The 25,051-nt window shown below is 37.9% G+C and overlaps 1 protein-coding gene across 1 annotated transcript; it reads left to right on the top strand.

Moving 5' to 3' along the window:
- Nucleotides 1-759: 759 nt before the first annotated feature.
- Nucleotides 760-19,754, top strand: kif3a (kinesin family member 3A). Its single transcript, XM_039813689.1, has 20 exons — nucleotides 760-949; nucleotides 1,746-2,028; nucleotides 2,241-2,385; nucleotides 3,075-3,159; nucleotides 3,359-3,464; nucleotides 4,056-4,195; nucleotides 4,334-4,531; nucleotides 4,735-4,909; nucleotides 5,015-5,113; nucleotides 5,819-5,911; nucleotides 11,264-11,272; nucleotides 13,450-13,606; nucleotides 13,748-13,928; nucleotides 15,146-15,256; nucleotides 15,528-15,653; nucleotides 16,988-17,041; nucleotides 17,177-17,245; nucleotides 17,377-17,435; nucleotides 17,495-17,556; nucleotides 18,609-19,754. Exons 1-20 carry the CDS (start codon nucleotides 944-946, stop codon nucleotides 18,665-18,667), a joined length of 2,217 nt encoding a protein of 738 aa, XP_039669623.1. The 5' UTR covers nucleotides 760-943; the 3' UTR covers nucleotides 18,668-19,754.
- The last annotated feature ends 5,297 nt before the right edge of the window (nucleotides 19,755-25,051 follow it).

The raw sequence follows: 25,051 nt of genomic DNA, 5'->3' as shown, positions 1-25,051 counted from the left end.
AATTTAAATACTCAAAATGACTGGGAATATGTACCACTAAAGCACAATATCACATAATAAGGAGCTAATAAGAGGCACATAAACACATACGAACCAAACATGTTTGATAGGGACCCCTTAAATGTGGTTATAAAATAGTTTGTGCTTAGTGGGACATATAGTTGAAAAATTAACTTGTAATTATTTTGTCTTAATTTTATGTAATGAAGACACTGTTCCTAAAAAAACATCAAGCATTTCTTTGGAATGTCTTTACTGCAATTTGATGATACTTATCTGCCGACATATAGCCTCTGATACCAGTATATCTGCAAAAAGCTAATATCGGCCTGGCCGATTTTATTATCTGCTATTTATCAGCCTAGCGCTAGTCAAAATCTAGTTTTAAGACCTTCATTAATTCAGTATTGTGCACAAAGGGTATGTGCCAAATGAATGTGTGTATAATCAAATTAACACACAGTAAACTTGGGGTCAGGCAGTATTCTAGCATAGGAATGTCAAACACAATGCACAGAGAGTGGGTGGAATGGGGGGTTAATGGGGCCCAGCAACTAATGTTTGGAGTTTTGTACTTCTGTACTTTTATTACACTGCACTGCATCACCTACAGTAAGTGCTACAGTAAATGTATACATTTTCCACCTTTGTGTGTGCCCGATATCGATATGTTAGATATTATGATCACAAAGATGCCATTTAGTAGATACTGTAACCAAACAACTGAAGAAGACCCCCCCTCCTTCCACCTACCCCTGCGCATGCGCAGTCTGACATAGACCTGACAACAAGCTATCGGATGTGAGAGCCCTTGATGATATGGGCATTGCGCTGGCATTTCAATTCTTCGGATTAGCTACCTAGCTAGAGTCAAATGAACAACGCCTTACAAATATTGAATTGTCAATTTTAGATGCTATAATCGCCTTTCTGTATTCTCACTATGCCGGTAAGTCGACACGCCTGTTTGTATTGGTTTTGTTTGCAAAGGGGTTCCTCCCTTCCTCCGACCTCCCTGATGTGATGCTAACCGGTTAGCATCGTTAGCTTACCAGTTGTCGTTCGTGTAGTAGCTAGGAAACAAGGAAATGGTACACTGTTTTCGACGTTCGGTTTTCCCAGTCACCACAAATCAATTAGCACGAAGTGTTAACAGTGTGGTGGTTTGACATAAAATAGTTGTTTCCAAAATTGCTATTGTCCATTTATCGTGCTAGTTAGCTAACGGTATCTTCAGTTAGCTAGTTAGTAACGTTAGCCTGCCTAGCAACCATGGATATATTAGCTAGCAACCCAGCAAACCTTATCTTCAACATTAGCTAGTAACGTTTGCCCATATTGCCTGCCTAACGTTAGCAACCCAGCAAATGCAATGCAGATACCGTTAGCTAGCTTCTTTTTGAACGAGTCACTTAGCTAAGCTAGCTGCACGCTCATATTTTTTATATATATATATATATATATATATATATATATATATAGCTAGCTATATATATATATATATATATAGCTATATATATATATATATATATATATATATATATATATATATATATATATATATATAGCTAGCTAGTCTAACACTGACTACTTGGTGTTATTTACTTTAAACAGCTTGACAGCTTTGCCCTTATGTCCATGTCGGTTAACTGAAATTTTAGGTTTGCTTGTTAATTGTCACTAACGTTACATAATGTCTTAACGTTATATCCTGTGGCATATCTATCTCTCATTACTTTTTTCAGAGCAATAAGCTTGAGAAACCTGACAAGCAGGAGGTCAATGATAATGTCAAGGTGGTGGTGAGATGTCGTCCCTTCAACCAGAAAGAGAAGATGATGAGCCACAAACAGGCCGTCATTGTGGACGAGAATCGTGGGACCATAACGGTTAACAAACTGGAGACGCCCCATGAGCCTCCTAAGACTTTCACATTTGACACTGTGTTTGGACCAGACAGCAAACAGCTGGATGTCTACAATCTCACTGCCCGCCCCATAATTGACTCCGTATTAGAGGGATACAATGGTAAAATTTTATTTTTTATTTATAAACCATTGCTATAAAATGTGCATCATCAATCATTGTAATGACTGCATTAACTGTTAGAGGTATTTTAATACAGCCACTCAAACGTGCACTTTGTAGCCTGTATTAAATCTAATCCTCAAATTTGTGTTTTTTTAACTGTAATATAGAACTAATATATATAGGACTTTATGCTCTGCTGTTCATTTCAGGCACGATTTTTGCATATGGGCAAACTGGCACAGGAAAAACGTTCACCATGGAGGGTGTGAGAGCAGTGCCAGAACTCCGAGGGATAATCCCAAACTCCTTTGCTCATGTTTTTGGTCACATTGCCAAGGCAGAGGGTGACACAAGGTAAGAAAGCAATCATTAGGCAGACATTCAGTAAAATCAGCAAAAAAACACATTTTGTCTACACGCATAATTAGTCCAGCTGACAATTCCCAGTGTACATCAGCGTCAAATTAAGTGAAATCTTTGGTGTCTTGTTTTATTTTTAGTCTTGTTTTAGTTTTCTAATATGCATACTCCACCATAAGCAATCATTTGAAATAAAGTAATCTATGGACAGGGCTTTTTAACTGGTAACCACATTGGTTTTTTACGGAAGCAATAGTTTTATCTGAACGAACTGTTATGAGTCTTACTGAATTTAAAACAAGGCAAGCTTTTTGTTTACCGCCCTGCAAGTAAAAACACCTATTCAAAGATGGTTTCTTTAAGAAAGAAACTTGAAATATAACAAATATTGGTGGTGAGGGTTGTGCATTTCTAATTTTAATGAGGGAGCTCATGCATATTCAGAAAATAAAACTTATTTTGGCAAAGCATTTAAAGAAAAAAATCCATCTGGTTAACCGATTATGAAAGTTTAGACCATCCCTTAACAAAAGGAATTTAATTTCTTTCAGATATTTATTCTGATTAGATTGCTTATGGAAGGCATTTTTTATTAGCAGAATAAAAAGGCTACATGTAAACAGAGCCTGTTGCCATTTGCAGCTGTACATTTCAGCATTTGAATACACATTTCACTTTCACAGGTTTTTGGTTCGTGTTTCATACCTGGAGATTTACAATGAGGAAGTGCGAGACCTGTTGGGCAAGGACCAGATGCAGAGGCTAGAGGTAAAAGGATATTTAAAACCAACACTAAAACATAGAGTTCAGTGATTCATCTCAAAACTGTCTTGGAGGACCTGTCATAAAGGGCATTACAGTCATTTTACCTAACAGGAAAACTTGTAGAAGATGGCTGATTAGATTTGCTTGTATTAACTTTTTTGATGCTGACAGCAGTTGATAAAGTAAAATTTTTTCCTCACAGGTCAAAGAAAGACCAGATGTTGGCGTGTATATCAAAGACCTCTCTGGTTACGTCGTGAACAATGCAGATGACATGGACAGGATTATGACCATGGGCCACAAAAACCGTGAGCAGAAACATTGACAGCATGAAGAAGGGAAACGTTACCCCCCAAAAAATCAAACATTGATGTTTTTCACTGAGATATTTATCTGTGCAATATGTAATGAAACCACATAAGAAGGGCCTTGCTTGCAAGAAATGGAAATATAGACAAACTTTAAAGAGGCTGAAGCAATGTTTCAGTCTTGCATTATATACAACATTGTGTGGATTTAGTTAATTGATATACATAAAATAAAATCTCTGTATTTGTTTCTTTATTTAAAATGCAATGCATGCAAACCATTAAGCAATGGGCTTATGTGCAAAGACTACTTGTGCATACTTTATGTTCTGTTGGACGTCAGAAAAAGCTTGAATAGAAATTTTATAAAGTGCTGAGATAGTCATTCCCATATAATAATCAGCCTAACTTTTAAAGATTTTAGGTACATAATACTCATGAGTCATGTTGTATTTTTTTATACTTTATTGCAATGTGCTTTTGCCATCTTCCAGATAATCGTTCAATTCCAAGTCCATTGCACGTTTTTATACTTTTTTATAAAAAAAATTAGTCCTGTTGTCTGATCAAATGATATTTCACTGCATTTAGGTTCTGTCGGGGCCACAAACATGAATGAACACAGCTCCCGTTCTCATGCTATCTTCACCATCACCATCGAGTGCAGCGAGAAGGGTGTGGATGGAAACCAGCATGTGCGCATGGGAAAGCTTCATCTGGTTGATCTTGCGGTATGTATCTGCAGCCAGAAATTTCTCAGTGAAAATAAACTACTTCCAAGAAAATGAGATGATACGGACGTAACTAAGATATAATTGCCTGCAATCCGTCTGACCACCACCAATTAATCTGCCCCTCTACCCCTACAGGGCTCGGAAAGACAGGGCAAGACTGGAGCAACAGGTCAGCGTTTAAAGGAAGCGACAAAGATTAATCTCTCTCTCTCCACGCTGGGTAACGTCATCTCTGCCCTGGTGGACGGCAAGAGTACACACGTGCCCTACAGGAACTCTAAACTAACCCGTCTGCTGCAGGATTCACTAGGAGGAAACTCCAAGACCATGATGGTAGAGTGAAAGTTGAAAATTGTACTAGAAGCAGAAACAAACTCTTTTTAAACATTAAGTGATCAAAGCAACAAATGCTTAATTTCAGAGAGCTATAAATGTGCATTTCCGAAGCATTTATAAATTCTGAGCATTTTTATATACTTGACTTTGACATCACAGTTTTTGCCACACTTTTTAAATGGCATACTTCTCCCCACCAGTGTGCAAATATAGGACCTGCAGACTATAACTATGATGAGACCATCAGTACCCTGCGCTACGCTAATAGGGCTAAAAACATCAAGAACAAAGCCAGGATCAATGAGGATCCAAAGGATGCCCTTTTGCGCCAGTTTCAGAAGGAGATTGAGGAGCTAAAGAAGAAACTGGTGGAAGGTAATAAGCCGCACAGTAAAAAGTAATCATGCTGTTTTTATTACAAGTATTTTTTTCAAGACTGACTTGTCTTTTTTTTTTACCTGTGTTTTTGTGCAATTCTAGGTGAAGAGATATCTGGATCAGAGGGAAGTGGATCAGAAGAGATGGATGAGGGTGATGATGAAGGAGGGGTGGCAGGAGAAGGCCGCAGAAAAAGAAGAGGTAAGAATTTGTTATTAACTTACACAGATGCAAGTGTGCATGAGTGCAAATGACTGAAAATCTGTTGTTGCAATCTTCATAAGCCTGTAGAGAGTGGTTTTTGTAAGTTGTTGGATATACATCAGTTTAATCTCTTGTCAGCATATTAATTGTAATATGAGTCAGCATTCAGTTCCTTAGATACTTATTGAGCTGAAGTTGCTTTTAGGTCACTAGTTAGGTTCTACTGTTTGTTACCAGGCTTCCATAAACATAACCCCTTTCTCATTTAGGAGTTTCCCTTGTATCGTCACATTCTACTCTTTTCAGTTTTTTAGTTTAGTGTTAAATATAGATGAAAAGAACATCATTAGGTCACCACAATATGTTGCAGTGCTCACACTATGTGAGGTCATGTTCCATGATGATTTTCTATTGGTATCTCCAACGAAATAAACATTTTATTTCTATGGATATGTCTTTTATAATTTCCAGATATTATTATTTTTCATTCTAATACTGTGTCATTAGGTTACTCTGAATTAATAACCAAATCATTCAGCTTCTGTGAGTATGGTGCTGTGCTGTATCTGCACTTTGCATGTGTGCAGTTGCAGCCCCCTGATTTGTTGGATCTACATAAAGAACCTACATTTTGCTTTAAGCTCTACCTGTTTCTCACTGTGGGCTTTGGTGGGAGGGGTGCTTCCTCTGCTTCTTTTCCAGACAGTGGCAGCAGCAGCAGCAGCAATAGCTCAGAATTTGCCTGCTCCTCCTCAGTGCCACCACCCACTGAGACAGAGGATAAACCTCAGAATAGTGAGTTGGAGCAGCACTCTGCTCTACCAACCCACCTGCCCACAAACTTGAGCCCTTTTCACACATGGATTCCATACAAATTCTCGTTGGAATATTAATGTAAAGAAGTGTTTTTGGCATTTACACTGAGCTCCTCTATACTTAAAATAATTCCATGCTGAGTCGGTAACTTGTGAACAATCCAGATTGTTTTGACACCATGGTGGAATCACTGCCGTAGCATGTCAGTTTACAAAAAAATAAAATATCCATCGAGGATTAAGAGCGTATTCGTTATCATACCTTACAGGCTTTCTTAATGATTTTGCGGCTGATTGGTTGTTTATCTCCATGACTTGATTGCTGACCACAGGCAGTGCTTTGGGAGGCTTGCCTCCTCTTAAGCATCCCCAATAGTTGTTAAAACACCCTGTAGCTCCCCTCGAGAAATGCTCCTTGTCAGTTTAGTCCTAAATGAAATTTGACAGAGGATTTGCAGTCTTGTCAGCAGCCACACTACTGTACTTAAAAATGGAAAATATTTCAAAGTTTGTTTTTCTCTCTTTAATTCCTGATTTGCTTGCATGCTGTTTGTAGCTTTAACATGTTTCTGTTTATATTTTAAAAAACAGTTGGCATGAGTGAAAGCTGAAAATTAAGGTTACTTAACTGATGTGTTTCAGTGTGGTCTTTTTTATGTTTGCACTGTATATGTAGGTGATTTTCATAGGGTTTTTCCTGATGACTTGTCTCATATACCGCTTGAGTCATTCATAGTGTTTCCTCTTTAGTGGTTGGCTTGATATGTTTTTTATCCTTTTGTTATCATCATAGTGTGAAATTGCAAAGCTGTCTGTAGATGGGCGCACATTATTCACATCTTCTCGCACATTCTCAACAGGACTGCATGGAAATTTTAACATCAGAAAACCCAATTTTCTTTTTTTTTACCTCTGTTAAGATTATCTAAGGTATTATCTAAAGTGAGTTTGACTATACACTAACCTAAAGGATTATTAGGAACACCTGTTAAATTTCTCATTAATGCAATTATCTAATCAACCAATCACATGGCAGCTGCTTCAATGCATTTAGGGGTGTGGTCCAGGTCTAGACACTCTCCTGAACTCCAAACTGAATGTCAGAATGGGAAAGAAATGTGATCTAAGCAACTTTGAGCATGGCATGGTTGTTGTTGCCAGACGGGCTGGTCTGAGTATTTCACAATCTGCTCAGTTACTGGGATTTTCACGCACAACCATTTCTACGCGTGTGTGTACATACATACATCTAGATATCTCGGTGTCCCCACACATGCCCAGTACAGCAGCGGGGAGTTGATGAATCCCTACATGGCTCGTTGATTGCGGTTCACCGGCTACAGGTGTCTTGCCAAAAACTTATCATCTGCCAAAAACTCATTGCTGTCTACCCTACATGGAAATGAATGAAATAGGGGACACGCTGAATCTCTATCCATCCATCCATCCATCCATCTTCGTCCGCTTTATCCGTGTCGGTCGGCGGGAGAGCCGCTCAGCAGGGGACCCCCAAACTTCTTTTCCTTTTCGAAAGCCGAACATTAACTAGCTCCGACTCCGGGGATCCCGAGCGTGTGCCCAGGCCAGGTTGGAGATATAATCCCTCCACCTAGTCCTGGGTCTTCCCCGAGGCCTCCTCCCAGCTGGACGTGCCTGGAACACCTCCCTAGGGGGCGCCCAGGGGCATCCTTACCAGATGCCCGACCACCTCAACTGGCTCCCTTTCGGCGCAAGGAGCAGCGGCTCTACTCGAAGCTCCTCACGGATGACTGAGCTTTCTAGCACACTCTTCTATCTAAGGGAGACGCCAGCCACCCTCCTGAAGGAAACCCATTTCGGCGCGCTTGCACCCTGGATCTCGTTCTTTCGGTCATGACGCCAGCCTTCATGACCATAGGTAGTAGGTAGGAACGAAAACTGACCGGTAGATCGAGAGCTTTGCCTTCTGGCTCAGCTCTCTTTTCGTCACAACGGTGCGATAGATGGAATGTAATACCGCACCCGCTGCGCCGATTCTCCGACCAATCTCCCGCTCCATTGTCCCCTCACTCGCGAACAAAACCCCAAGGTACTTGAACTCCTTCACTTGGGGTAAGGACTCATTCCCTACCTGGAGAAGGCACGCTGAATCTCTAGTCAAATGAATTCCACCGCCCGGGCCACATCGCCTAAAACTACCACGATGTGTAACTGCTACGCAAAAAAAGCAGACACGTTGAATCTCTAAATGGGCCGCAGCTGAACCGCGGCTGATTGAACCTGCAACATGTGTTACAGGTTGAGTTTTACAAAAAAAAACACAATTACAAAAAAACTCACATTCAGGAGGTGCTTTACTTATGCTATATAAAACCGCCTGTGACCGCACAGTGCAAGTTCTGCTTTCAAATGTTTGGTTAAAGTGAAAAGAGAGGCATTATCATTCAGCACAATGTACTTCAAGGTGGAGATTTTCAACTCTAATATAATGCAGGATAGTTTAATGCATCATATTTTAATGGTGGTATTTTGTGAGTAGAATCTTAATCTGCAACGTTCTCTGTCAGGTAAATGTATGTTTTCTTCTGAAGTACAAGAACACAGTACGTTAGTAGTGTAGGCCTACATTTGGGTTATTAAGTGCTTTGGAGGCTTTCTATAAGTTATTTCGGAGTACAACGGTTCTGGAGAAAGCTACAAGCCGCAATACAGGAGGACAAGCAATCGGCCCATTCCAAACAGGCATGTTTGGAATGGGCACTGCACTAGTGTATATAAATGAGGGAAGAGAGAGATGAGGAGTGACATGCAACAAAGGTCCCCGGTCGGACATGAACTGGGGACATGCGCCTTAAGCACTAGACCACCGGTACTCCCCTTTAAAGGATTTCTTAACATCTTTTATACTTATCACACATTCTATCTGCCACTATGTGTTTATAATACAGATCCAAATGCAAATTAAAATTCCTACTTATTATCAAAACAGAAAATTTTGAATTAACAACTTGTGCATGTGAACTCTTTCTAGTTTGCATTATATTATTGATTCAGGATTTCACAGTAGAGTTTTTTATTAAACCGAAGTAAATCAACTTTATGGTAACCTTCTCTGTTAATGTTGTTCATTTAATTGACACCTGAGCTGTTTAAGGCCCTGAGTAGGCAAATTGCCAGAGTAAGTTTACCCAGAGCATTTATGGATTACAGTGCATGTGTGAAAGGGGCTTTATACTTTCCCTATTTCTGTGCCACTCCTGTTGACTTACAGCCCAGACCCCCTCCCCCCCACTGCTACTGACCATGTCCCACATATTGTTTTTACATGCAATTGATTGCAAAGGTTCCTGGTGTGTTGATAAGGATGTCTTGGGACAGATCCATGAATTTAAAAGGGCACAATCCAAAGTTACATTTTTAAATATTTTCCATGCATGACCTAAGTGGACACCTTTTTGATGGATGTCAGGCTTTATTCTGGAAATGTACTTCTGTTGATCCAGACTAGTTAACACGTGACCTCTGCCAGGCTTTGTGTATAATTTGTAACTCCTGTCCCTTAAAGGCGTAAATCACCCACATCATGTTTCATTGTCTGAAGTGATGTTTTTTTTGTCTCATGTCTATCCACCGTCACTTTGCCTACGACATTTTGTTATTCCTACTGAAACTTTGCTTTCTCTTGTTTGACTTGTCCCACTTTTCTATACACTGTGTTCCGAATTATTATGCAAATGACATTTTTCACTGATTTTCCTAAATAGTCGATGCAAATGACAGTCAGTATAATTTTCAAGTCACCAACTGTTAGGGTATAAGTCGAATTTCATTGAACGAACCACCCAATGAAAACAGTATTTAAAAAAAACAAATTCAAAATGCACTGTTCCAAATTATTATGCACAACAGAGTTTCAAAGCATTTTATAGGTTGTCAAGAACTGAAAATGGTCATTTGCTGAATTTGCAGCATTAGGTCATATTTACTGAAATCAAAAGCTATTTCAATCAAACGCATCTTAACAGGGCAAGTTACACAAGACCCCTTCTTTGATATCACCTTCACAATTCTTGCATCCATTGTGAGTTTATGGAGTTCCTGCTTGAATTTCTTTGCAGGATGTCAGAATAGCCTCCCAGAGCTGCTGTTTTGATGCAAACTGCCTCCCACCCTCATAGATCTTTACCTGAGGGTGCTCCAAAGGTTCTCAATAGGGTTGAGGTCAGGGGAGGATGGAGGCCACACCATGAGTTTCTCTCCTTACAAGCAGAAACTGTTGCAGTGGGCCCAGAAATACATGAAGACTAATTTTCAAACAGTCTTGTTTACTGATGAGTGCCGTGCAACCTTGGATGGTCCAGATGGATGGAGTAGTGGATGGTTGGTGGATGGCCACCATGTCCCAATAAGGCTGCGACGTCAGCAAGGAGGTGGCAGAGTCATTTTTTGGTCCGGAATCATGGGGAGAGAGCTGGTAGGCCCCTTTAGGGTCCCTGCAGGTGTGAAAATGACCTTGGCAAAGTATGTAGAGTTTCTGACTGACCACTTTCTTCCATTTTACAAAAAGAAGAACCGGGCCTTCCATAGAAAAATCATTTTCATGCATGACAATGCACCATCTCATGCTGCAAAGAATACCGCTGTGTCATAGGCTGCTATGGGCATAAAAGGAGAGAAACTCATGGTGTGGCCCACATCTTCCCCTGACCTCAACCCTATTGAGAACCTTTGGAGCACCCTCAAGCAAAAGATCTATGAGGGTGAGAGGCAGTTTGCATCAAAACAGCAGCTCTGGGAGGCTATTCTGACATCCTGCAAAGAAATTCTAGCAGGAACTCCATAAACTCACAATGGATGCAAGAATTGTGAAGGTGATATCAAAGAAGGGGTCCTATGTTAACATGTAACTTGCCCTGTTAAGATGTGTTTGATTGAAATTGCTTTTGATTTCAGTAAATATACCTCCTAATACTGCAAATTCAGCAAATGACCATTTTCAGTTCTTTACAACCTATAAAATGCTTTGAAACTCTGTTGTGCATAATAATTTGGAACAGTGCATTTTGAATTTTTTATTTTTAAATATAAAAAAAATACAGTTTTCATTTTCATTCATGACACTGTCATTTGCATCGACTATTTAGGAAAATTTGTGAAAAATATAATTTGCATAATAATTTGGAACACGGCGTATGTGGTTTTCCGCTCTGTAAAGTCATAAGACTTTCGACTTCACTCTGTAATATGTGGCTCATCTTCTCTCTCTCTCTCTCTCTCTCTCTCTCTCTCTCTCTCTCTATCCTCCTGGTGCAAATGCCGCCTGTCTGACTTGCTATACACCACTTAATTCAAGAAGAAAGAGGTTGGTGTAAGAATCTACATAGTCCTACTGTCCTGAAGCAATGGTGACTCTACTCGCACAGATTATCCAGATGGCAGCTGTGTTTTCAGTAGCTATTTCATTAATTCAGACTAATTTGATAACCGGTTTTTGTATAATTCGCGTTAACATTTTTTCTGTCTGTCCATATATGACTACCACCCATGTGCCTCATGCTCTCCATTCACATAGTTACCATATCATTACGACAATCTTGCACTTAATAAAGTTTCCCTTATTTTCAAATTTGGCTTATACTAACCATAATTGTATACTGTGCATTAACAAGTCAAAACATATCTCACTGGTACTCACTCTTATATGGAATTATGTTTTTATTCCATATTTAATAATATTATATTTAATATTAATAAATACATAAAAATAAATAAATGAGGCAATAAATATATAAATTCATGTTGATATATAAATGAGGCAATATAGTTTGATAAATAGGTTTTACTTTTATTTATTTCATGGACTTTTATTTCATGAGTCCACATTTATTTATTTCAGGGGATATTATTTTGTTTATTTATTTCCCTCTCTATTTATTTCCACTTCTTATATTCAAATGAAGGGGCGTGGCTATCTCACAGCCTCAGACTGAAAGCAACTAGCTAGTAGCGTGGCATTGCCAGCATATTACTATCTGCCAGAGGAAATGAAACATGAGCCTGGCAGGTTCGTCTGGTTACCTGGCTAACTAACTAGTGTGGTCCCCACAGCTGAGATTGATTCGCAAGAAGGAGAGCGGGGTCATGCAATCTTAATTGGATTAGCAAAGTTTATCGGTGTTGCTGGTATCCGCTCACTTCATGGCAAAGTTTTCTCTTGGCAGTGGGGAGAGACAGAGAGTCGGAGGGAGGCAGGGAGAGGGAGCACAAGTTACTTTTGTCTGGTCTGAATCTGAGAGATAGCCACGCCCCTTCATTTGAATATAACAAGTAGGAATAAAGAGATAGGGAAATAAATAAATGTGACATGACACAAAATTCTCCTAAAATAAATAAATGTGTACTTATGAAATAAAAGTCCATGAAATAAATAAAAGTAAAACCTATTTATTTATTGTACTATATTGAATCATTTTTATATTTATATTTACATTTATTTATACATTTATTTCTTCATTTAATTATTCCAGGATGTATTTCATAGGCATATTTATTTATGTATATATTCATTTATTTTATATTGAATAAAATGGCATTCTATAATCTTAGGACTAAGGTTCCTTAAGCCCAGTTCAGGCCAAAGATTCGCGAACATTGCAGGGAAAGGATGTAGCTCGCTGGCTGATGGCGTCGCCTGCCACTCAGCTTGTCAAGTCGCCAGAGGCTGATTTTAGAACGTAAGGGACGTCACCGGTTTCAACAGCCAATAGCAAAGTCAGCTACAAACTATAGTAATAAAATCATCCGGGGCGCCTGGTTAGCAAACTTGGTTGAGCGTGCGCCCCATGTACTGTGGCTCAGTCCTTGTCGCAGCGGCCGTGGGTTCGGTTTTGACCTTTTGCTGCATGTCATCCCCCTTTTTTTTCCCACTTTCCTGATTTAATCTGTCCTATAAATAAAGCCAAGAAAAGCCCCAAAAAATAATCTTAAAAAAACCTGTTACAAACAGCTGGTCGAAATGGCAGCGTTTTATACGGAGGCCGAATGACAGCCCGCGAGCATGTTATGTGGTCGAGGGAGCTGGAGAGTGACTGAAGAGAGGGGGTGGTGTTAGAACAAAGCAGTGAATCAGAGAAATGAAACAATGTTTTCGCTGTTTTATCACTACTAGAAATGCAACTGTAGCAAGTATCTCACTATCACTATCTACATTCATATTTTGAGACGCTATAAATATCCGGCAATACAAAAAGCCTGGAAGTTAAAAGGGAAGTACAAAGAGTCGTTGCTATGGAGATGATACACCATCTCGATTCAGTGGTGTAAACTGGCAGGTTTTAGAACTTTGTAGATGCAAATCTTTGGTCTGAACTGGCACATACTAATATTACTAATGCTGATTTAAAAACCACAGTATAGAATGTACTGCATTGAAATTGTAACCTATACACTGAAAAGTAACTTGGCATGTATAATAGGAAGATACATCTAAAACAACCTGTCAATTAAAGACCCCATGGTTCCCTGTGTGTCGCTCTTAAGGGAGGAAGAAGGTTTCTCCAGACAAGATGGTGGAGATGCAGGCAAAGATTGAAGAGGAAAGGAAGGCGTTGGAGGCCAAGCTGGACATGGAGGAGGAGGAGAGGAACAAGGCAAGGGCAGAGCTGGAGAAGAGGGAGAAGGACCTACTTAAAGCTCAGTGAGTCCATGAAAAGAGAAATATTTGAATTTTTGATGAACCTTTTAAATGTGGTATTCATAAAACTGGTATTCATCAGTTCAATTGTTAGTGGATGTGGTAAACACTCATTTGAAGTCTGCTCCATCTCTAACCCCTTAGGCAGGAGCATCACCTTTTGCTGGATAAATTGTCGGCCTTGGAGAAGAAGGTGATCGTGGGTGGGGTGGATCTCTTGGCCAAGGCTGAGGAGCAGGAGAAGCTTTTGCAGGAGTCCAACAATGAACTGGAAGAACGTCGCAGGAGAGCGGAGCGGCTGCGAAGGGAGCTGGAGGAGAAAGAGGTAAGTGTAGATGACTAAAACCCAATCCAACTACCAAATACCTCGTACATCCTTGTCTCAGTTTAGTCTTCATTTCAGAGGAGCTAAAGTTTTTAATTTTCTTTGCGTTTTTTCTACCTTTCACCTAACAGGTTTAAAAAACGGTGTCAAGCGGTATCTTTTTCTTAATCACGATTGCACTGCTGTCACTTCTTGTTTAATCTGATTATTTAATGTAGGCAAAGCACTTTCTTTCAACTTTTATATTTGTCTCTATCTTCTTTTATGGTTTGTTTATGGTCTTTTATGTATTTTTATCATTTTATTTCTCTCTTTTATATTCTTGTCTTCATTGTTTGTTTTTTGTCTTCTTTTTTCCTACATATAAACTTATTGATGTGTTTAGTTCTGTTATTTGATTTTTCTTTTGTCTCCTACGTTGTTGTTACATATTAAACTGTTATCATACACTTTAAAGGGAGACCCTTTATAAGCCCCTTGGGGTTTCTTGTCTTCCTTGCACATGTTTTTATGATGGATTCGTTACTATGTACAAATTATATTGATGTGGGAACTAAAGAATAAAAAAATACTTTACTAAGTGAATCAGCTGATGAGTAGTTAGTTATTCATGCAGTTGTCAGTATGAACTGAAATTATTACATGAATGTGTGCATTAGTTACATCAAATTGATAACGCCAACCACTGTCATGCTGTAACTATACTGAAGTTAAAGTTGTAATCATCTACCGATCATCCTGGAGTTAAGACTTTTTTTTTTTTTTTCTTTCTAAGATATCTTAAATTAACAAATGACTAAACCACCCAAATAAATAAGACACATGTGACATCAGCTGTCTGCATCTCTTCCATGGGACACAGTGGGTGGCAAGGTGTGACATTAGCTACCACATACTCTAAATGTGTCAGTCGCAACGTTGGCTTGATTTACATTGAAATGGCTGCATCATTGTGGTTGGAAAATACTCACTCTCTCACTTTCTTTGTGTACAAGCACTGTTCAGAGAAATACCAAGGGGAGTTGTGTCCTTTCAGTTTGAAGTGATGCAAACGTCAGGATTTGAAAACAACTTCTTAACATACACAAAAGACCGTTTTTAGGACGTTATTTTGACTTCTGCCTCCATCTATTTAGGGTATTTAACTGGCATGACCACAGACTGCTTGATTGCTTCTGCATAATCACTGATCCCTCTGCCTCTCCCTCTTAAAACAGCAAGAACGTCTGGACATAGAAGAGAAGTACACTAGTCTGCAGGAGGAGGCTCAAGGAAAGACCAAGAAGCTGAAGAAAGTATGGACCATGCTGATGGCTGCCAAATCAGAAGTAAGCTAAACCTAAAAGTAACACTGAGAGATCATACATGCCCTGTCAGGGCCGCAGGGTGGTGTAGTGTGTAGAGACACAGCACAGTACAGCACGTAGGGTCATTTGCCCCATCATTATGAAAGCCCGAATTCCTATAGAAAATTTTATAATATACTTTTTCAATCAAGCTTAAACTGATAAGTTATGAAACATGGTTGAAATTAGTCTTAATTGATCAGGGAAAATAAACAAATTGATCCACAGTGGTGGTTGTTTTTTTCCCCGTTAGATGGCAGATCTGCAGCAAGAGCATCACAGAGAGATTGAGGGCCTCCTGGAGAACATCCGCCAGCTGAGTCGAGAGCTGCGTCTCCAGATGCTCATCATAGACAACTTTATTCCCCAGGAATACCAGGTGTGTATGTTTGTGTTTGTGTACTTACATTTGTAGCACTGGTTTTCAGTATTTTGCCTTTGCTTAATACCTCTTATCACTTATATTGTTCCTCACATCAGTACGCACAAAGAAGAGGCATCAAATAAAAATCTGCCTTGGTCACTGGCAGACTTTGACTTTATTTAGGTTGTGTTGGAACAGTTACTTTTCATCCATATAGCTGTTTTATCTATTCTGTGTATAATAACCTGACACAAGCAGAAAATCAGCCAATACAGAAGATGCATTTATTATTATTAATGCATTATGAGATTCATGTAGTAACATATGCTTAGGTTTTTTTCTTCTAAGTGAAGAACCTCATGGACCTGGCGTGTACAAAGCTCACAACCTCACAAACCTACCGAATCATGAACAGAGAAGAGGCAGAGAAGGCACACAGTGACACAGAATATGCTTCAGTTAACACCATGTTGAGATTTTGCAGGGTTTAAATGTAAATAAGAAGAGCTCAAAATGCACACACAAACAAACTATAAAAAACAGCTCTACACAACAAACTTGATGCAAACTTTTCGCACAGCACCATTACATACAAAGTCTAGGGCTGCAACTAACGATTATTTTCATTGTCAATTATTTTCTCGATTCATCCATTAGTTGTTTGGTCTATAAAATGTCAGAAAATGTTGATCAGTGTTATCCAAAGCCTAAGATAAAAACCTCAAGTCTTGTTTTGTCCACAACTCAAAGATATTCAGTTTCCTGTCATAGAGGAGTGAAGAAACTAGAAAATATTCACATTTAAAAAGCTGAAAACTGAGAATTTTTTCAATAAAAAAATGTCCCAAACCAATTAATCAATTTAAAAAATAGTTGGCGATTAATTTAATAGTTCACTTTTATTTGATTAATCTTTGATGCTCTAACAAAGTCAAAGCAAAGACTTGAATTTGTGCCGGGCGATGCAAATTACGGTAGGTAATTTTTTTTACCTTGGGCGCGAAATTGGCGTGGGGCGAAGGCCTATCAGTGTTGAGAATATCCTGCACAGCATTGCCCTGATCAATCTGAACTCCATTCAGAAAACAAGCATTTCAAAAGCTGTCTGCTTCAACAGACCTGACAAAGCATGAATTCAGACTTTTCCCAAGTAAGGCGAGGCAAAAATGTGCTTTGCATTTGGTTTAAACAAAACATAAGAAGTGCATAAACTGTTACTTGTCTTTACCTTTTAGGTTTCTCCACCTGCATAAACCTGCTGGTAGCTTAGCTAGTTTAGGGAGCTTTGCATCAGTAATAATGTCTGTCTTTGCTTCCAGTTTTTATATTTTCTCATGTTTCCTGTGTAGGAGATGATAGAGAATTACGTGCACTGGAATGAAGACATTGGAGAATGGCAGCTGGTGAGCTCACTGCTTATTTCAAGCACACTCTGTGGTTTGCAGTTTGATCGACATCACTGTCAAGGTTCAGACTCTTGAGTTAAGGAACACTTCTTAGTAATGTGTGTCTTTGTACTGTATCTTTATAACTTTCAGAAATGTGTGGCATACACTGGCAACAATATGAGAAAACAGACCCCTGCTCCAGACAAAAAAGAAAAAGATGTGAGTTTTTTGCATGTTTTTTTTTTTGTTCCTTCATGTGATGGTTTTGTGTAATGAATAATGTTCCTGATATTTTCTCTCTTGACAATGTATTGTTGACTTCTCTTGTCTTCTGTCCCTGCCTGCTGTAGCCATTTGAGGTGGATTTGTCCCATGTGTATCTGGCCTACACAGAGGAAAGCATGGGATTTAAAAAAAATAAAAAAAAAAAGAGAAAAAAGAAAAAAAAAAAAAAAAAAAAAGCATGTAGTCACTGATGAAACTCAAAAAACAAAGAACCCAAAAAAAGGGAAAAGGGGCCCCCCAAAAAAAGGAAAAGGAGGTCTTTTTAATAAACACCCCACACCCCCCCCCCCCTTCTTCTTTTTTTTTTGTTTTTTTTTTTTTTTTTTTTTTTTTTTTTTTTTTCTTTTTTTTTTTTGTTTTTTTTTTTTTTTTTTTTTTTTTTTTCCTTTTTTTTTTTTTTTTTTTTTTTTTTTTTTTTTTTTCTATTTTGGTTTCCCCGGTCTACGTGCTAGATTGAGGTCAGCCCAGAGGGTGGTGGTTATGCACCTGAAAAATGCAAGCACAGCAACTTGTGCAGCTTAGCAGTTAAGTTGCAACAATAACAGTTTAGTAGGCATCTTGCGAATGTCCAGTTCCACTGACTGTTCACCGGCAGTTAGTTAGTTACTATTGGGAGGAATGATTGTATATGGGTCTTGGAGACACTGCTGCATTTACACCTTTTCAACATCAATTCCAATCCATCTCTAATGCTTCTTGGTTTGCATTTTCACTCTGCCTTTCTCACATCAGATCTTGATCTGATAACCCTGATTCTGTGGTAATTTGTTCACACTCTTAGCTGGTAATCTGCAACTTGTTCATAAAAGTTTAGCCCTTTTGCCATTTCAGCTTGTTGTTTAACAGTTTTTCATCTGCACTTTAGTGACACATCAATTCATGCATTCATGTAAACGCATGTGTACAGCCCACCCCTGGAAAATAGGGCTTCCCCAAAGCCTCAGTGTTATTAAAACACTGTGAATTTACTATGCTTTGAACATTGACTGGCATCATTCTTTCGTCTTTCATCTGCCCATACATTTCAAAAGTGACAGATACAATTTCAGAGTGGCAGACAAAAGAAATACGTGCCCTTCCCCAGTGGCAGGCAGTGAAGAAAGTTCATTTCAGATCCTGCTCCAATGAGTAAAGAGAAAAGTTATTGGCTGTGGATGTTTGGCTGCTCTGTATTATTAGTCTCTTTATAGACTGTCGATATGAAGCGTGAACATGATGGTATTTGCTGTTATCGTGATATACTGTTATTCTGAGAAATGAGAGCGCTGAAAGTTCTCTGAAGTTGATAAGACTTAATCTCCTCACAGGAAAAGATCTGCAAAGCCAGATGCTGTGATCGAATCCCTTCTGCAGTGAAGACAGCGCAGAGGACACCTTGGTTTCACTGCAACTTCCATGTTACTTTAGGAAACAAATTCATTAGTCGAGTCTGAAGAATTTATTGTTCAACATTATTTAAAAGATTAACTGAATACACTGTATAGCTGGTATGGTTTTAAATGTGAATGAGCTGCACCTATGATAGGATTAAGACCTCTTGGCCAAGGGGACCTGTTATTTGTATTATAGTGTAAGACTGGATGTCATTTTAATGTCGCTCTGGAACGCATTTCGGTGGCAGCAGCTTCTGTTCGAATAAAGCTCTTTTACCTTAGCACCTCTAGCATTAAGGAGGAATCAAGCATAAACATTTCACTTGCAAATTCATTGGTTTTTCAAATGAGCAACACTCTGAAATAAGATGTTGAAAATAGAAATTGTGGACCTATAAACTGCGTTCATATGCTCTGAAATGGGTTGAGTGTATTGAACACACTAAGTGTTTCGCAATGAACACCACTTTAGTTAAGTTGTAACTTCTGTATTACTGATTTCCTGCTTTCATACTAAACAGCCCATTCTGATATGAACACATTATAATTGAATTCTAATTAATGGTTTATTTTCACTTAAATTACAGGAAATGATTATACTCTGAGCACGAGTTGTAGCCTTAGTGGTATTAAATAAAAGAAATCATTAACATGAAAGCGGAAAAAAGATACAAACACTAATGTGGAGGGAACAAGTAGAGGGGGATATGTAGTATCAAGTATGTAACTGAATAATGCATTTTATACTTTTTCTCCCTTATGAAGCATAGGGGCATGCATGCCAGCCAGCTCTTATGTTAGTGCCATTCGCTATTCTAAGCAAGTCTTTTTATTTATTGTCAAATATCCGAACCCTTTGTGTTACATTCATTTCCACTAAACATACTGTATGCCTTAGTTTAATGCACTAGTATGAGGTTTTTGTGGGTGATGATTTCATTTTATGATATTCTGTAGTGGAGGCAAACTGTAGTGGAGTTTTATTTTGTATCATAATTTATGTCAAATGTTTACATCCACCAAACCCCTGGATATTCTATTTATTAAATTATTTTACACATTTTATCTCACATTTTTGTTGCTCTTTCTTGGTTTCATGTTTATTGCTCGGATTTAAATAAATAAAAAGGTTATGATGGCAAATAAGAGCCATAAAAATATACTTTTTAATTGCATGTCCTACTGTTGGAGAATATGTAAACCCAGTAAGTAATTGGTGTCTTAAAAAGTAAAATCATGTTCAAAAAATGAAAAAATAGTCATGTTAAAACATTCTTCAGTGTGAAACAGCTGTTACTGTTTTATTTGAAAGATGAGGATAGATCGCTGATACCTAAAACACCAGCAGGCATGCTGTGAACAATATTGACTCCAAACGACAAACCAATGTGCCATTATAATTTATTGATGTATAAATACAAACACTACAAAAATAAGATATGTAGGAAAATAAATATTACATTTGCAATAAATAGAAATAAGTTACATATATATATATATATATGACGTGTTAAATAATACATATGATCACTCCTAATGATTCAAACATTGGCTGAGATGGATCTTGCACAGCGGTATGCAGCGCTTGATGTCTCTGAGAAATTCTAATAGGGTTTGGTTGGATCCAGTTGTGGGCAGGGAACAATTGTTGTTATTCCCACACTGAAACAAAATCATGATGACAATTTTAGTTTTAATCGCACAAAGATCTGAACACACAAAGTGATAGAGAATATGTTTTACATTAAAGAGCGTATTCATTGTTAGAACAGATGCCTTTTAGAGTCACTGTAAGCAATTTGAAATTGCATTCATTAATTTTTGGTTTAGTTTAGGACTAATAAGCATGTTCAATAACATTGAATTCCTCTTTACCTCTTTGTTGAATTGATGCAACACACGGCTGAGGTTTTGTGCAGCTGGTTTTGTATTGGCTGATATAGTAGCATGCTTCAGAGCCTTCTCAGCCAAACAGAAGAAGCCCTTCTGTGTAGAGAAAGGCACAATTATGAATGTTATTTAACAAGCTGAAGTTATGACTTAAATCAGTTTAGAGAAACAGGCTTAACATCATCTTGAGAAGTTCACAAGTTGTGCATCTACTATGTCAGACAAACTTAATGTACAATAATAACAATAATCCGAAAAAGATGTCCAACATACCACACATGTTGGGCCACTATCTGATGTCTTGGTCACTGTTCCACTACTCTTCTGACGAGATAAGAAATATAAGTCAGTATATCATAAAACAAAAAAAACAAGCAAACCACATGTATTTTTGTGGTTTTCTTACCGATTCTTTGGCCAGTCGCTCCAGGGACGAGGCATGATCACGAATATCATCTAGTAGCTGTATCAGCTCATTTTTCTTTTCATGGGAGGGCTCCTTACAATGTAGGGATGCTGCGTAGACCATCACACACATGATCATCAGTGTTTGAATTTGAAAGTTCTTCATGTCGTTAAATGAGATCGCGAGCGAGCACTGTCAGGTTGAGCAGAATAGCTGAATAACCTACATACGCTACTGTTGCTACTTATACTTGTCATCATGCTGACACTCTTAACACTCTAAGACCACAGTATACAAACACGTCAGAGGAGGAAGAAACCAAATAAGGTTTGATGTGTATCAACTTTACTATCAAAGTTCCACTAGGTGCATGGAGTTGTCTATGACTAAGCAATTACCTGCTAACCCTTTATCAGCAAAACTCGCGCCATGGTCATCACCTTGTGTTAACATCCTATGAAGGTTGTCCTAATGTGTAAGGAAAATGGCACAGAACATCTAACCAAATCTGATCAAATACTATCATTTCAACTGTTACATTAATTTACACTATACATACTGTATGCCTTAGTTTAATGCACTAGTATGATGTTGAGAGCGATGATTTCATTTTATGATATTCTGTAGTGGAGTTTTATTTTGTATCATAATTTATGTCAAATGTTTACATCCACCAAACCCCGGGATTTTCTATTTATTAATTGATTTTACACATTTTATCTCACATTTTTGTTGCTCTTTCTTGGTTTCATGTTTATTGGTCGGATTTAAATAAATAAAAAGGTTATGATGGCAAATAAGAGCCATACAAATATACTTTTTAATTGCATGTCCTACTGTTGGAGAATCTGTAAACCCAGTAAGTAATTGGTGTCTTAAAAAGTAAAATCATGTTCAAAAAAATGAAAAAATAGTCATGTTAAAACATTCTTCAGTGTGAAACAGCTGTTACTGTTTTATTTGAAAGATGAGGATAGATCGCTGATACCTAAAACACCAGCAGGCATGCTGTGAACAATATTGACTCCAAACGACAAACCAATGTGCCATTATAATTTATTGATGTATAAATACAAACACTACAAAAATAAGATATGTAGGAAAATAAATATTACATTTACAATAAATAGAAATAAGTTACATATATATGACATGTGTTAAATAATACATATGATCACTCCTAATGATTCAAACATTGGCTGAGATGGATCTTGCATAGCGGTGTGCAGTGGTTGATGTCTCTGAGAAATTCTAATAGGGTTTGGTTGGATCCAGTTGTGGGCAGGGAACAATTGTTGTTATTCCCACACTGAAACAAAATCATGATGACAATTTTAGTTTTAAGCGCACAAAGATCTGAACACACAAAGTGATAGAGAATATGTTTTACATTAAAGAGCGTATTCATTGTTAGAACAGATGCCTTTTAGAGTCACTGTAAGCAATTTGAAATTTCATTCATTCATTTTTGGTTTAGTTCAGGACTAATAAGCATGTTCAATAACATTGAATTCCTCTTTACCTCTTTGTTGAATTGATGCAACACACGGATGAGGTATTCTGCATGTAGTTTATTGTTGGCTTGTGTATTATTGTAATGCTCCAGAGCCTTCTCAGCCAAACAGAAGAAGCCCTTCTGTGTAGAGAAAGGCACAATTATGAATGTTATTTAATAAGCTGAAGTTATGATTTAATCAGTTTAGAGAAACAGGCTTAACATCATCTTGCGAAGTTCACAAGTTGTGCATCTACTATGTCAGACAAACTTAATGTACAATAATAACAATAATCAGAAAAAGATGTCCAACATACCACACATGTTGAGCCACTATCTGATATCTTGATCACTGTTCCACTACTCTTCTGACAAGATAAGAAATATAAGTCAGTATATCATAAAACAATCAAAGAAACAAGCACACCACATGTATTTTTGTGGTTTTCTTACCGATTCTTTGGCCAGTATCTCCAGGGACGTGGCACGTTCAAGAATATCATCTAGTAGCTGTTTCAGCTCATTTTTCTTTTCATGGGAGGGCTCCTTACAATGTAGGGATGCTGCGTAGACCATCACACACATGATCATCAGTGTGAGAATTTGAAAGTTCTTCATGTCGTTAAAAGAGACCGCGAGCGAGCACTGTCAGGTTGAGCAGAATAATAACCTACATACGCTACTGTTGCTACTTATACTTGTCATCATGCTGACACTCTTAACACTCTAAGACCACAGTATACAAACACGTCAGAGGAGGAAGAAACCAAATAAGGTTTGATGTGTATCAACTTTACTATCAAATTTCCACTAGGTGCATGGAGTTGTCTATGACTAAGCAATTACCTGCTAATCCTTTATCAGCAAAACTCGCGCCATGGTCATCACCTTGTGTTAACATCCTATGAATGTCCTAATGTGTAAGGAAAATGGCACAGAACATCTAACCAAATCTGATCAAATACTATCATTTCAACTGTTCTATTCAAGTTTTATCAAGTGTATTTTATAATGGCTGTGTCCTTAAAGCTGAATTGAACAGCCTGCTGGGAAACAGAGATATTACTCTGGATATTTTTTTACTTGTTGCATCAGAAAAGCACAGGTGGAAATGATGATTAAAGTTTCTTATTACGATATAAGTCAATATTTTAAAGTATGTCATTACTTTATGATTCTTAGTCAATGTTCTGACATAGTCAATATATTGAGATTCTATGTCAATATTTTGAGATATTAAGTCCATATTTTAAGATACTAAGTCAATATTTTAAAGTTTCTCATTACTTGGAGATTCTTAGTCAATATTCTGGGATACTTAGTCAATATATTGAGATATTAAAGTGTGTGACAGTGAGCTTGCAGGCAGTCATTATCATTAATATATTTAGAAATAAGCTGTGCTTTTTCTGTTCCAACATGTCAAAATGACTGTGGTGAGTAGGCACAAGGAAAATAGTTTGAGTCAAGCTTTTAGCATTATCCCACACATCAGGGAGAGGAAAATGTGACTGACTGTTATCCTGCCAGCTTTCGTTTCCTTTTTACTCTGGGTGACAAGACCCCAAAACAGCTGTTTAAGTTACGCCTGCTCGTCTGTCATTCTTAAAATACAGAAGAATTGTGTTGTTATTGAAATAAAACAAATGAAACAGTAACATAATAAAAAAAGACGATTACTTTATCAAGATAATATTGCATAAAATAATTTAAGTAAACTAGTACAGGTGATGGCTGCCAGCATCATACCAATAATTTCAAAGACAGACCAGTTGAAGAGTACTTAATTGAAATTGCAGCATATTTAGTTAACTGTCTAATAAAACTGGTCATTAGACAAGTCAGAAGCTCAGTTTGAACACTAATTGTTAATAAGATAAGATTGCAGAGTAGGAAAGTGACTGGCAGTTTTAGCTGAACTTCATAATCACATCTCCACATCTCTGCATACACTGACAACCTTTGAAGAAGAGCTCCATCTTTAGGTGATATTTGTAACTTATTCACAACATTCACAGTGCAGTTTATCTATGCTCCAAATAATTATGTTCTTTGCAATTAGAAAGTTGTAATGGTAAACTTTATAATACAAATGTTCATAAAAATGTATAACCTAATGAAATACATAAATAAAATAAAACCAGAGGTTCCCAAACGTTTTGGCTTGTGAGTCCTTACGAAAAAGCTGTTTGGCGGAGGCCACTTGTCATGTCTACCACGAGTTGTTAGCAGTTCCACTAAAAGTGGATGGGTCAATAAAGTAGCAGAAAACAGAAATACTCAAGTAAAGTGAAAGTAGCCTACCTCAAAATTGTACTTCAGTAGGCCTACAGTATTTGAGTAAACTTACTTTCCACCACTGCTGTTTACACACTGATACATAAGTATTAACAATCTAATAATTGCATATAGTATACAGGCTATCAGTCATATAGTGCCATTTTTCTGCATAATGAGTACTTTTGATACTTTAATACTAGATGACTCCCAAGTCAAGGCTGTTGTCCTTCCACTTCCTGGGCTCCATCATCTCCCAGTGCCCCAAGTGGGAGCTGGACATCAGCTCTCTCATCTAA

Source organism: Perca fluviatilis, chromosome 10 (assembly GCF_010015445.1).
Source record: "Perca fluviatilis chromosome 10, GENO_Pfluv_1.0, whole genome shotgun sequence".
In the NCBI taxonomy this organism is placed as follows: Eukaryota; Metazoa; Chordata; class Actinopteri; order Perciformes; family Percidae; genus Perca; species Perca fluviatilis.
The sequence above is the reverse complement of the archived record's forward strand: the minus strand, read 5'-3'. Positions and strand labels throughout refer to the sequence as shown.